Genomic DNA, 14,818 nt, shown 5'->3' on the forward strand with positions numbered 1-14,818 from the left:
ACCATGTCACGGCGCTCAAATCATGTACGGCCTGCGCAGTCACCAGATCTCAATCCAGCAGAGCACCTTTGGGATGTGGTGGAACGGAAAGTTTGCTTCAAGTAAGAGCAGCTGACGAATCTGCAGCAACTGTGTGATGATGTAATTTCAATATGTCTTGAGAATCTTTGAGGAATGTTTTTAGCGCCTTGTTGTGCCACAAAAAATGAAGACATGTTTGATGGCTGAAGGTGGTCCAACTCGGTTCAAAGATGTACCTGATAAATGAGTCAGTGAGAGTATTTAAACTGCTGTAAGTGAAAATAAGAAGAAAAGAAATGAACAAATTACAAGAATAAAAAACACATAAGCAGGTCAATACAATGCTAACACAGTGCTGAATAACTGTGTCAGATAAAGAAACCAAAATGCATTTACCTTCCACAGTGACACTGATATGGACAATATATGTCCCTTCAGTGTTTGTACACTCACAGGTGAAGTTCCCACTATCAGCTGGTGTTAAACTGGTCAGCTCCAGAAAGGCAGTCTGATTTTCTTTTGTTATTGAGAACCTGGGGTCACATTCCTGAGTAACGTTCTCTCCGTGTCGATACAGCAGATGACACTCTCCTCCTGTGTCCCTCTGTCTTTTGATCTTACAGATAATCAAAACAATAGTAGTCTGACTTTCCTTGTTGCAAATCCGAGTGACATCGTGTTCTCTCCTGACTGTCTTCACAACAGTCTCTGTAAACAGGGACAGCAAAATACGGTAAATACAAGATTCAGCCTGTGTCAGAGAGGACTTTAGTTTCTATATTTTGTGAATGTTAAACCATCTTTTTAATCCCATAATAATGTGTTTAGTTTAAACTAAAAGCAAGGAGGTTATAAATTTAAAAATATTAATAATGCATAATGAAAATAGTTTCCTTGTATTACCTTCAGCATCATGGGACACAGCTAGTGGTAACAGCAAAATCAAGCAAAGTTTTGATACGTCCATGCTTGTTAACATGTCTGTGAGCCACCGACAGTGAAGAGGAAGATGTGCGGAAAGAAACAAGCTGAAGCTTTCCTGGCTAAGCAGACGTCAGACTGTTGCCCTTCACGGGGCAAGTGTGAAATGATGTAAAAAGGAAGTGTACTGACAGGACTTTCATATTAAAAGGCTGTAAAGTTGAAACACTGTGCGAGCTCCCACACAAAAAGAAAACAGGCTAGTTTTTCCTTTATCACAGAGGAATTATTACACTGCTAACTGTCATGTTCGCTGAAGCTGAAGGATGGATAATATTGTAAAAGTAACAACAAAACTACCATTTATCATAACATTATAAGCATTTTAAACTAAAATAGCGTGTTACGTCATCAAACCGCTTCATCCAATCACTCAGATACTTACAAAGTTTTGACTGCATTACCTTTAAAATTTGTACGAAGATGAGCATAAAATGAATAAAACTGACATGCTTGCATTTGTTGTGTAGTGCAACAGGTGTATGTGGCTGAGGGATTCCCATGATGCAATGCGTATTTCTCCTTCAGTCACCTTTCTCGCTCACTGTGTGTTAATGCAGCTCTCTGCATTGAATCATACCTGTTATTAACCTCTGTCTCTCTTCCACAGCGTGTCTTTATCCTGTCTTCCTTCTCTCATCCCAACCAGTCGCAGCAGATGGCCCCGCCCCTCCCTGAGCCTGGTTCTGCTGGAGGTTTCTTCCTGTTAAAAGGGAGTTTTTCCTTCCCACTGTCTCCAGACTGCTCACTCATAGGGAGTCATATGATTGTTGTGCTTTTTCTCTGTATGTATTATTGTAGGGTCTGCCTTACAATATAAAGCGTCTTGAGGCACTTTATATTGTTGTGATTTGTCGCTGTGCAAATAAAATTGAATTGAAAATTGAATTGTGAAGGCCACCCCAGAAGCCACACAATTGGGAAGTCAGTAACGTCAGACACCAGCATCTTTATTTTAATTTTAATGCACATTTCCACAAACATAAATAACGACACATGTCCCATAAACAATTTCTGGTTAAAGTTTTACTGGTGCTGGAGGTCTGTTGGACTGCTGAGGGTAACTGGAGAGAAAATGATGTGTTGTTTTCACTGGACGTTAAGGCGTCTGGGAAGGGATCTCAGACCATTTACATCCTGGGCCATCTGACCTCAGGAAATCACATGATAAGGTGGGGCCAGGTTTCACAATGAGCTCACCCGAAACCCTGGCTGATTAGGACCCACATCCGCTTTCACATCTTGGCTCGTGTGATTAGGTAGAGGATCATCAGGGGGTCCTTTGTCCCTCTTTGGGGGGAAACTCCCACTGGTTTTAAATCTGGGACTCCCCACCATTGACCCTTAGAACTGAAGAAGCTTCTCGAATGAGAGGTGAAACGTCTTCAAGCAACTCAAGAAGTCCAGACGCTTTTCCTTCCAAGCTCCTTAGACTACGATGACCTGGATGACTGAGAACCTTCACAGACTTAAGTATTAAATTAATAGTTGGTTTTCATTCTTTGTTTTTAGATATTTTATTTTCTATTCTTATCCCCTCGTGTATTTAACTGGCCAGTTCAGTCCAATTTACCGGTATCTGGTATAGGCCTCGATACCGCATTTTCTAAAGTACTCGTTAAAAGTTCCCCGATACCGAGGACTGATACCACGGTCTGAGACCTGTCTATATTTGAGCGGCATGTAAGGGGTTAATCACAGGCGCCGAGTGCCCGCCCCACAGGCCCCGGCTGCATCTCAGAGCTGGGAGAAGGCGAGGCGAGACAAGTCAGCCGTGTGGAACTATTTCAAAGTGAACGAAGACACGAAAACAAAGGCGGACTGCAAATTGTGCTCATCGAAATTGTCCAGAGGAGGCTCAAAAGGTAGCGCATTTAACACAAGTAATTTAATCAAGCACCTAAAATCCCAACACGACAACGAGTACAAAGAGTTTGCCCACGCTTATTTACCCACACTTATTAGCACAGAGGAGCATAGCTGATGCTAAAGCAGTGGGACGGAAAATAGTTGGGCATTTTAAACATTTTAAACGCCTTAGCCTACTCCCGCCTCGAGGACATTCAGGGACAGCTCAACCAGCCAATAAAGAGACTGCAGCAGGACATACAGACACGCTGGAAGAGCACGTATTACATGACATCAGTCCTATTTTTCCACATATTAATACATTTATGAATTTTGTGCAGGTATAAAGAGCGCTTCTTCTCCAACAACACTGCTCCAGAGGCCAAGCTGCACCTGAAGCAGGAGCTTCTAGAGGTGAGGCAGAGGGGAGTCGGGCAGAAGCTGCAGAACCTCCTGCTAAACTGTTCCTCAAGGCCCAGGCTGCCGCTGGCAGCAGGTGCTGCCATTGAGCTCGACACATACCTCGGAGAGGCCCCAAGCCCTCGTGAAGACAGTCCTCTGAAGTACTGGGGTGTCAACAAAATCAGGTTCCCCACTTTGGCTAAAATAGCCTGTAAATAGCTCTCAGCCCCATGTAGCAGTGTGGACAGTGAAAGGCTTTTTAGCTCAGTGTCACACATTATAGATGAAAACAGAAACAGTCTGACTGCTGATGATGCAGAAAAGCTACTTTTCTTAAAAAACCCTGCCACTCACTGTTTCTCTCCATTTAGTGAGTCATCTTAGACTTGATGTTAATACCTACCTCAGTTGCACTGACTGCCACAGTTCTATGTCAGTGGATGTTGTTAGTTTATTCACATATTGTGCACTAAATGGCAAAGATGTTTATTAATGCCCCTTGTGTTGTCCAAAGCGGCAGAGTTTAAAATAAACTGAAAAATACTTGAGTTGCACTGTCACTGTTTACATTTTTTTTATAATTATTTATTCTGTAATATGTTGCATACAACATGCTTTTCATTTTAAATAAATGTTCTTAATTCCAAACCAGTCCCTTGTTTGTTTGTTGTTAAATTATAGGACTAAAGCTGTTACCTGTAAATTTAAATCATGTTTTTATTAAGTACTCGGTATCGGCGAGTACTGAAATGCAAGTACTTGTACTCGTACTCGTTTCCAAAAAAGTGGTATCGGTGCATCCCTAATCTGAGGTAAACATTTTGCTTTTCATTTGACCCCTGACCTGTCTGCTGTAATGCAGGAGGCAGGTTTATGACCTATACTGCAGCCAGACACCACAGGAAGCCTTCCTCCATGTTTTCTTTACAGTAATTGATTCAGCCAGTTTAAGTCTCCTTTGTTTTTGTGCATTAGATCACTGTGTGGGTTGTGTTGAGTGCTTATGTATTTGTAAGTAGCCATTATGACTTGACTAGTGGTGTTTATCTCTTTTAAGGGTCTAGTATCATCAGTTAATTAGTTTTTACACTTTGCAGGCACTTTGCTGTAAATACAACAACACTGCTGAAAAGTCTAATTTAAATAATTACTACTGATGCACCTATCAAATAAACTAACATTTGCACAGGTGTTGAAATGCTGGACTCTTCCTCTCCTAAATCTGTGGCAGAGAAAAAATGCTGCAGGAGTGTTTTTTTTTACATGATATGTAAGAAAAATAAGAAAAAGAAAGAAACCCTGTGATTTTAATGTGAATGCATTACTGACATCTTATGCAAACACACATTGTGCACACCACTTTATCCCTTATTACAACTGCAGCTTTTATTAGTGCATGTTCACGGGACTTCTGATTCTATAGGGTCTTGACAAAAGTCTCTGCAATCAATTGATTACAATCAAGTGATTCAATTGAAACATGGAAATCAGCATTTCACCATTTTATACTATACATACATGTTTTGCTTTCAAGACTGGACAGGAGTGGCATGTGGGCGGCATTGTAGAGTGTGTTGACAGGAGGAAAACTTACACGCTCAGTAAATCACCCCCGTCACTACCTAAACCTCAAAGTCTCTAAACAGGAAGTGCATCTGCATGAAAGCTTCTGTTTTATATGCAGACAGATGACCTTTTGATGTAAAACCTTTCTCTGTATCTAGAGAAACACTTTAACTATATATTCAACTATATAGTTTAACATTTGGTCCGTAACTATCATTTAAAAACAATAAAAAGGTTTAAAAGAATATACATAGGCGGCTATAAAGACTGCAGGTCAAACATCGTGCAGATACAGAAGGACCTCCTGGGGTCCAAAATGTCGCACTATTACAGAGCAATGCTTACAATAGTCTTGCATGGTTAGCCAGTTAGACAGATGCAAATGTTAAAGTGCTAAAACAGACATGTAAATAAAATACAACATCATGTTAGCAGCTTATTGGTATTAATGTCTCTTAAAGCTCTCCATGACCTAGCTGCATCTTAACTCTCTGAGCTGCCACAGTCTTATAAACCCACCCGCTGTCTCAGGTCAGCTGATCAGCTGTTCCTGAATGTTCCCAGGACTGAGCGTAAACTTAGAGGACATCGTGCTTTTGCTGCAGCATCTCTGAAACTGTGACACGATCTGCCTTTAGAGATTAGACAGGCTTCTTCTCTGCCTGTTCTTAAATCACTCCTGAAAACTCATCTCTTCACCCTGACCTTTGACACCTTGTAAGATGTTGGTTTTTAGTTTGAGTTTTTTAGTTTATTTTTGCTGTTTTATCTTGTTTTGAAATATAGGGCTGTTTACATTTTTTATGTATTATGTGTTTTATTTTTTTACTGTTATGTTTTATTCTATTGTTCTTAACTCATTTACTGTACAGCACTTTGGTTTTGTCCTGGGTTTTTTAAAGTGCTTTCTCAATAAAGATGGATTGGATTGGACTGGAAGATAAACACTTTAGTTTGCAGTACTGTGGTGAGTTCACAGTAAAGCACTGTGTTGGACTGGCGCACAGTGACTGTGGCGTTCATGGTCAGTGTTAGGTTACCTCAAGTACAGTGGATTCATTTGCATTTAAGCTGATGATGCTTCGATTAAGTCATCAAATTTCACCTTTATATCAGCTCTATAAGCCAATTCTCAGGATACTGTTAGTGTAGGAAATTTAAAGACAACCAAGATATCTGTGAAACGTCTGCTTACATCTTGAATTCAGCTCCGGCGTATGTGGTAAGTTGTTAATGAGTGACTTTAATTTATTCTTTCTTCAGATGTGGCTATACACTCTACTGAGAATAAGCATACTGTCATGATATGAGTGGATCTTCAAAATAGACATCGAAATAGGTCATGGAGAAAATAAGTATAAAAAGTAAAGATCTTCTTAGGAATAATACTGTTTGGATAATTATAACCATCATAAGCAACCGAATCATCTCAACATGTATTTGCTCAAAAATGTATTTATTACCACAAACATGTATTTAATTATCAACAAAAGGAAAATCAACAGTTTCTAGAACTCCAACAGGGGCAGGACTTGGAGGTACTGGGATTTCAGGAGGCAGCAGAATGGTACACTGGTCAGTGTCATTATTATTGACCTGTGATGGTGGATGGCCTTGGAGGGAGCTGAGAGGTAACTCAGACCTCTTGTCTTCAGGACACATAAAGCAAACATACTCCTTCTCAGCAGCTGGAGACTTAGAGACATCCCAACTCATCAGTCTCATGCGTTTGGGCATCAAATGTTCCTCTTCATCATTAACAGAAAAAGCAGTAGAATACCTGCGCTTTCTGCAGAGACCTACCTCTGCAGTGGGTGGAGGTCTCGGAGGCAGAGGAACATCGCTAGGACACATGAAAAATGTCACTTCATCATCCAGGGATGAACGATCGTTTTTCAAATCTGGATTAATGATCTTGTCTGTGTCCTTTGCATGAAAGCTGGCATCAGCAGGTGGAGGATTTGAAGAAACTGGTACATCAGAACTCATCAGCCTCATGCGTTTGGGCATCAAATGTTCCTCTTCATCATTAACAGAAAAAGCAGTAGAATATCTGCGCTTTCTGCAGAGACCTACCTCTGCAGTGGGTGGAGGTCTCGGAGGCAGAGGAACATCGCTAGGACACATGAAAAATGTCACGTCATCATCCAGGGATGAACGATCATTTTTCAAATCTGGATGCATGATCTTGTCTGTGTCCTTTGACTGAAAGCTGGCATCAGCAGGTGGTGGACTTAGGAGCTCACATGCAGGTGCACTGATAGGTCGGAACATGAAAGCGGGAACTTCATTGTCCAGAGCACAACGGTCTGCACTGGATGAGCGTGGGAGCTTCTCCTTTGCCTGTGGAGGAGGCAGACTTTGACTTTGTGTTGCAGAGGAACATTTAAGTCATCTGACGTTTTGCTCTGTTACATATTATTATTGTTGTTGTTGGATTTTTCTTTAAAAATTCACACGATTTAATGTTTAGAAACAGACACAGTGAAGGGTAACTTACCACAGCTCGAGCCATTTTAGGCGTCTGTCAAGGCAAAGACGCAGGATTTGGTTTCTCTGTGTAAGATTACAGGACAGTTGTCAGTTTCATTTTCAAGTCAGTTGGATAAATTCATATCAAACTTCTCAAACTGTATCATTAAAGCATTGTTTAGGTGGACAAATATGAAAGATATGAAGATAAAAACAGTAACAGCTGGCAATCAAGGGAAAACAACCTTACGAAAAAGGTCTTAATCATTATTGTTTAAAAGTAAATCTTTCAGTCCTTACTTCAGTGATTGTTTGAAGTCTCTGTGCTTGTTGTCAGTCGCAGATTTGTGTAAAATATTTGCAGTTTGTGAATAAAGTTTGCAGGAGCTCCAAAGTTTGTCTGTTCAATACCAAAGTAATGAGGAGACTGAGTGCAGGTTTGGAATCCTCAGTGACAGAAGAATGCAGCAATGTTTGAATTTGAATTTGTTATTGTTTTATTAACAACAACTACCAGGATCATACCATAGCAACACAGTGATGCCCAATCAAATGTCAGGTACAAGGGATAGCCCACATACACATCCAACAGCACAGTAAAGCAATGGGCACCAATGCCACCAGTCAGGCCTTAAAAATACCTGAGTTATATAACAGCACACTGACAGTGTCTCATCCAAAAATATAAAATGTATAAATACAGTTAATATCATTTTCATTTAAATTTTATTTAATTCTCTTCATATAGTGCCAAACAGATGTCTCAAGTCGTCACTGTTACAACATAGATAAACATGAACATGAAATCCATTATTTAATTCTCTTCCATTCACTCCAGTTCAATTCAATAGCTATATAGATGGATAGACAGATACTGTATTATATACTATATTGATTCCAAATGGAGAATTAATGTGTTATATCACCAGGATAATGAATTCAAGTAGTACAATCTCCAATAAACAGACAACACAGTTCAAGTTCAAAGTGCAATATGTGCAGGATCCAGGCTTTATATTGTAAGATGCAAAATGTTTATATATACATAATATTGTTGAAAAACTAAAGAAAGTTAAAAATCAAAATAAGTTTATTGTCACTGTGGCTGATGTGATTGCAATATGAACCCGGAAGCAGACAAGGGAGAGATGGAACTGAATCTTAACAAAAAAACAAACCATTTATTAGGTTGAAAAACACGAACACAAAACAAGGCCCAGCAAACAGGGGCGGAAACTAAAACGAAAACCTATCCTGGGAATAACTCGGTATGACTATGACAACTATGACAAGAAAAACATGAACATGAATCCGAGGAGGTGCATGCGAGAAACTCTGATGAAAAAACATGAACATGAACATGGACCTAAACAGAATCAGGAGATAACCTGAAACCCGGAATAACGTGAACGGAGGAAAACGCACCAACACTGCCCAGAGGAAGACAGCGGACTTAAATACACAGAAGAGAAAGGAGGGAAGTGGAAACACAGCTGACACAAATGAACCTGACACCACAGGGGAAACAAAATGAAACACACTGAACATGGAAACACAACCCTTTCATAATAAAAGACGAAACAAGGAGAGACGTGGACGTGTGATGGGCTGAGTTGCCAAATGGCTGGTAGGCTTTTAGCTAGGCTTTAGCTTCAGCCAAGTGGAAGCTAAATTGGCTAGTCATTCATATGTAAATTAGGTTGTTACCTGAGAATTCTGGAGGGGAGTGGGGGTGTGTGAATGATTGCTGATTTCTAACTGCCAACTGCCTCTTTGTTTGTCTGGGGGGGAGCTGCTAAAAGCGGTGAACTTCCTTTTGTGTTCGTCTTGATGCATTCTCAATCATCCAGGAAATTAAATCTCCAAAAGTCACCAACTTGGAGTGGTTAGTTTCCTGAGCCACAAGGAAACTTGTGTTTCAGTTTGCCATCTTAGGGAGAAATCAACACACATGGGTGTATGTCCTTTGTTGCTGAGATTTATTGATAAAAACAGTACAAAAAAACCAACCATTTGTACACATATTTACAAATAATAATAAAAAGTGAGTGAGTACATTTCAACATTTTCAGCAATCACTCACAATCCTGGCACTGCCATGGTATCTGTAGTCTGCATTTACCACATGTGTATCTGTAGCAGTGAACACATCGCACAGTGGCATGATTGTTCTTGCATTTGTGTTTGACCTGACACATGGCTCTTTTTCCAGGGCTCGGTGTGGAGGGTTGTGTCCGAAGCAACTGTTCTTTTCTTGCCTTCTTCCCAGCTACATGAGAGTGAGCCAGCTCTCTTGCAAGCTCCACCAGGAAGTCCACCCGTCTTTCCTTCGTCCCGGTGCATGCTTGATACAGCACATCCTGCGGAGCTCCATAGGATAATTCTAAAAAATGCTTTAGTTCCTCACATTTTAATGCAACCCACTGAATTAAAGCTGAAACTACATCTGAGTTGTATCATTTCAAATTCATTGTTGTAATTTACAGAACCAAAGTTAGAGAAAGTTGTTTCTGTCCAAAGTCTTATAGACATAACTGTATGATTTTCAATGATTTCAAGGACAGCTGAAGATAAAAAGTATTCAACAAGGAGAGACCAGGAATTAGTGACGTGCAGAGTTTGAATAAGAAGCTGTAATTAGACTGAATGCAAGACGAGAGCAAAGCCATGGCAACAGCAGGAAGTGGAGCAGGACCTGCGTGTGTCCATGAAGCTCGATGTTTTTGTGCACAGATCACATGCAGTCTGAAATGTTGTGCAGTCCAGACTGTATATTTTGCTGAGTGAAATACAAAAGCTTCCTTCATGGATGGAAAAGAAACTGTTTCAGTGTCAAATGAAACACGTTCTGTTGATTTCAACTCCCAGAACTGAGTTCAGCTGAGCTCCACGGTGCAACAATTAGACTCCACTATGTTTTCTCTGCTTTGTAACAGCAACAGGCTGTTTAGGGCAAGATTTGCTAAAAGGCTCAAAACAGCGCTTACAGACATGGTTCGTTTTTTGGGCCAATTACAAAAGTTCTGCTGTTTTCTAAACACAGGAGATGTGAGTTCAAATGTATAAAACACAAAAATAAGACATGCTTATTTGTATTAAATATCTGGATAATGATCTGTAGATGTTAAAAACATTCATAACACAGTTTGAATGTCCAGAATTGGGTCTTCATCAGGGTCACAAAAATCTTTGAGATTCTGTCTCTGACACACAATCCTGTCGCTGCGCTCGATTTGTAAACACTAACAGCTCTTTGACTCCAGAACCCAGTTTGTGTTGGTGCGAGGCATTAGTGGATCTCTCTCTTAGAGTAGAGTTAGAGTTACTACAGTTTCTTAGGAAACTGAAGAAGGCCCGTCTCCCTCCTCCAGATTCCCGTGCAAATGTCAGACAATTCAAAATCCTGTTTGACTTTATAAAGGAGACACAAATGTGCAAAAATCTTGACAGAGTGCCACAGTGTCACAGACAGTTGCACTGCCTTTGATGAGAAACACTGAATGATAGTAAAACTAAACAATCACTGCAACACACTGATACAGGAGAAGTTGTGATTGTTCTTTTCATTTGTCCTGTTGTGTAGTTTGGCTGTAGTGTGCCCCCCACCCACCCCCCTTTCAAGAAGCCAGCTGTAGGATCGTCCACATTAAGAGAAGGAGTTAAAAGTGGGAGTCAAAACCTCCAACTTAAAGTGGAACATTAATGTCACACAAATGCAGACACAGACTCGGTGCCATTTTTATATTGTTAGATTCAGAGATTTTATTGAAGTTCTCAGTTATATTAGGGACATACAGAATGCTTTCTAATGGAATAAGAGGAGAGAGTGAAGCAACTGTGCCACCCTAAGGACCATGGAGTGGGATTAATGATGAGTTGTGCTCATTTGATACCAACTAATGTGTGTTGGGTGCATTGTGAGCGCCGTCCAGGAGCGAACCAAACCCCAAGACTGGCAATTGGGACATTGAATGTCACCTCTCTGGTGGGGAAGGAGGCTGAGTTAGTGCGTGAGGTTGAGAGGAACCGGCTAGATATAGTCAGGCTCACCTCAACACACGGCTTGGGCTCTGGAACCAGCCTCCTGGAGAGGGGCTGGACTCTGTCTCAGTCTGGAGTTGCCCCTGGTGAGAGGCGGCGGCCTGGGGTGGGTATCCTGGTGTCCCTTCAGCTTGCTGCCTGTATGTTGGGGTTTCTCCCAGTAGATGAAAGGGTTTGTTATCTGTGCCTCCGGGTTGGGGTTCAGAGTACCCAGCCTTCTTGGAGTCCCTGGGTGGGACACTGGAGGGTCCTACTGGGAGACTTAAATGCTCATGTGGGCAACAACAGTGAAACCTGGAGGGGCGTGATTGGGAGGAATGGACCCCAGGACCTGAACCCGAGTGGTGTTTTGTTATTGAACTTCTGTGCAAACCACAGCTTGGCCATAACGAACACCATGTTCGAACATAAGAGTGTCCATAAGTGCACGTGGCACCAGGACACTCTAGGCCACAGGTTGGTGATTTGTTGAGTCTTCTCAGTTTGTGCTAAATCATTGAGTTGATTCTCAGTACTGTTCATTAGAGTTCCTGACCTGTTCTTTCCTGTACCTAGATTTCCTGGACGCGTCCCTGACCCTGTGTGGATTGCCTGTTGCTGGATTGGCATGAGAGTGTAACGGTGTGAGGGTGAGTGGCTGAAGAGGAGTGAGCGTGCGAGCCTGGAAGAGGTGAGTGTAACACAGACGATGCGACGAGGAGCACAGGCAGACAGGAGGGGACACAGCTGGAACTAATGGGCATAACGAGACACAAACCTACAAAGTAAAACAGGAAACTCACAGGCTGTTTCACAATACCAACTTGGGGACACGAACAGAACACAGAGGAAAGACACAGGTAGGGACAATAGAAACACTAAACACACAACTCAAACCCTAAGAACAAATACAAAACAGCAGAAACTGGAAAATAATACCAACAAACTCAAAACACTGGGTCAATGACTCAGGACCACGACAGATCTGCCCTGTTTCACACTTAACACTTTGTGCCCACAGAAATTGGGCGCACCCACAGAAACGCAAAGCAGGAGATGAAGCATCGCTGAATATATGTCCAAACCAACTTCATTCTAAGCCAAAGACTAGAAAATATGGTGAAGCATATTTTACATGTAGTTGTTTTTTCCTGTGTAATAATATTCAACATTGCTATCAATACCTACCTCGGCACTTATGCAGGTGAAACCAAAGGGAAGATAATCACACCGTGACGCCTCTGCCTTTGTAAATGGAGGGACAGCAACTGCATGTGTGTAATGTAAGTGTGTAAAACCTGCAGATAGTCAGATTAACAGTATTTTGTCTCTATCTGCCATTCTGCAATTCATCTCATGTAAAAAAGAATGTGCGCACAGCGTGACGTGAAAAAAAGGCACATATCTTTGACGTTGCGTGACCAACTCTGTATTCCTCGTCCACACGTAAACGCAAAAAAGGAGTTTTAAAAAATCTCAGTTTTCGGTGATTCGAAACGCCGTTTACATGTGGACGAAAGGTCCAAACGCATAGAAACAGCTGCGTTTTCAAAAATCCCCGTGTAGATGTGGACGTAGCGTAAAAGAGTTAGTAGTTTATTTTCTTACTACCTGTAATTTATTGCAGATTATTTGTATTTGCTTAATTGTTTACTAAATGTTTGAGGTGTGAAATAAACCGCAATGGAGCAAAATATGGGCGTGTGTGGTTGGAGGTTGTGTTTGTGCGTGCGCGCGCGAGGGGGGGCGTGAACATTTATCTTGTAAAACAAGAGGGGCCCAGCAAAAAAAAGTTTGGGAACCATTGCTTTAGGGTTTCCTGACCGCCATGCGCCAGGAGACGACACGCTCCAACCTGTCCAGGGGCTGGGCCTTGGACATGGTCACCCTTAGCAACGATGTCACCAAGATGATGAGGGAGGTCGTCTAAGCTCTGATGTTCTGATATTTTCCATTTTTCTTCAGCACCAAACATGTTTGTAGGTTTTTAGTCTGTTAAATTTATGAAAATCAAAATGTTTCCACCGCTTCTCTCTGCAAGTCTCTAATAATAATAATAATAATAATAACATTAATGATCGTGTATGTGACCTCACACAGTAAAGCTGATGTGAGGATCATCACAGTTTTGGTGGTTGTATGAACTTAGAATGCATAAAATAATAATTTGTTTTAATTAAAAAACTTTCCCTCTGTCATTTCCTGAGTGTTTCAAAATAAAAGTCCTTTCTTTCATGTTTTGAATGTGAGGCTGTTCCTGTGATGCCTTCAAATCTGTTTCAGTCTGCAGTTTTTTACAGTTCAGACCCAAAGTGACTCAAACATTTACTTAAGAGGTTTTTGTTCGTCTGGGTTTTCCTGCTCAGCAGCTCTAAACAGGCAAAAGCAGAAAAACACAAACAGAAAGAAACAGGAAAATATGTGTTTCTGTGAACAATGCAGCAGCAAAATGAAAGACCAGGATTTATCTTTTAATGACTGACAAAAACATTAAATGATCATGTTTATTTTCACATAAATGTTCCATCGGTCCTTCTTTTACAATAAGTTTAGAAATTAAAAATACTAATAACACACCAGGAAAAAGGCAACAGCACGAGTCCTGAAAGGCTTAAAGAGAAAATAAACGCACAAAGAATGAAACAAAAAGGCACAAAACCTCAAAACAAGAGTGAATTAAATCTGAGCGACACACAAAGATGCTAAAAGCCCCAAACATGAACCTGTGAGGTCATTAATACCTGTGTGTGTGCATGTTTACATGTCTTTGTGGGGACCAAAATGCCCGTCCCCACAAGTTTGAAGACATTTGTGAGACTCAGAATGTGGTTTTAGTGTCAGGGACAGTCAGGTCAGGGTTAGGCATTCAGTCTTAATGGTTAGAGTAAAAGGCTGAGGAGAGCATGATGTCAAATAGATGTCCCCACAAGGATATGAAAACACAACCGTGTGTGTGTTACTGTGAGTTTGTGAGACAAGTGAAGATTTGAGAATCAGTGAGAAATGTTTCACTTCCTGTTGGTGAAGAAGAGCAGACTCCTCTTCAGCCACAGAAATGAAGAAGCTTTTATTTTGTCAGCCTGACAAACACGAGCTCAGCCACGAGCAGAGGCGACCCTGCAGAGGTGAAGGTCACAGTCAGAATCAGCGCCAGAGAACCGCACAAGGACGGCCTCATTGGTCACGGCTGAGTTCATTATGTGATGGTAACAAGCTGATTATTACAGAACAGGAAACACACGTCTGCTCATCAAACACCAGCTGCTGCTGCTTTTATCAGTCTGACAACAAAACCTCACAAGAAAGAAGTTTTTGTGAGTTTGCAGCGTTCCTCTAAACTGAAAACTAAAACAGCCTGAAAATGGGAACACGCACCCACACTCGAGAGTCAGGCAGCTTAAATGTGTTTGTCTTCATCTGTAGTTACGTTTCATTGGCTGGAAATGTGCTAACTGGAATCCTTCATGAGTCCAGATGAACAAAAACAAGTGTTTACTGCTCCACGCTG

At 41.2% G+C, this 14,818-nt stretch overlaps 1 protein-coding gene across 1 annotated transcript in view; it reads left to right on the plus strand.

The window, feature by feature from the left end:
* The first annotated feature begins 13,138 nt into the window (after positions 1-13,138).
* The window catches only part of LOC146548275 (NLR family CARD domain-containing protein 3-like), a 47,005-nt gene continuing 45,325 nt past the window's right edge, over positions 13,139-14,818 (plus strand). Inside the window, exon 1 of the mRNA XM_085263837.1 lies at positions 13,139-13,231. Within this exon, the coding sequence (XP_085119963.1) occupies positions 13,139-13,231 (93 nt within the window). The remainder of the gene's footprint in view (positions 13,232-14,818) is intronic.

This window comes from Mchenga conophoros, linkage group LG23 (genome assembly GCF_057382185.1).
Source record: "Mchenga conophoros isolate Kocher_MC1m ecotype Shallow Benthic linkage group LG23, M_conophoros_male_GT1.1, whole genome shotgun sequence".
Classification (NCBI taxonomy): Eukaryota; Metazoa; Chordata; class Actinopteri; order Cichliformes; family Cichlidae; genus Mchenga; species Mchenga conophoros.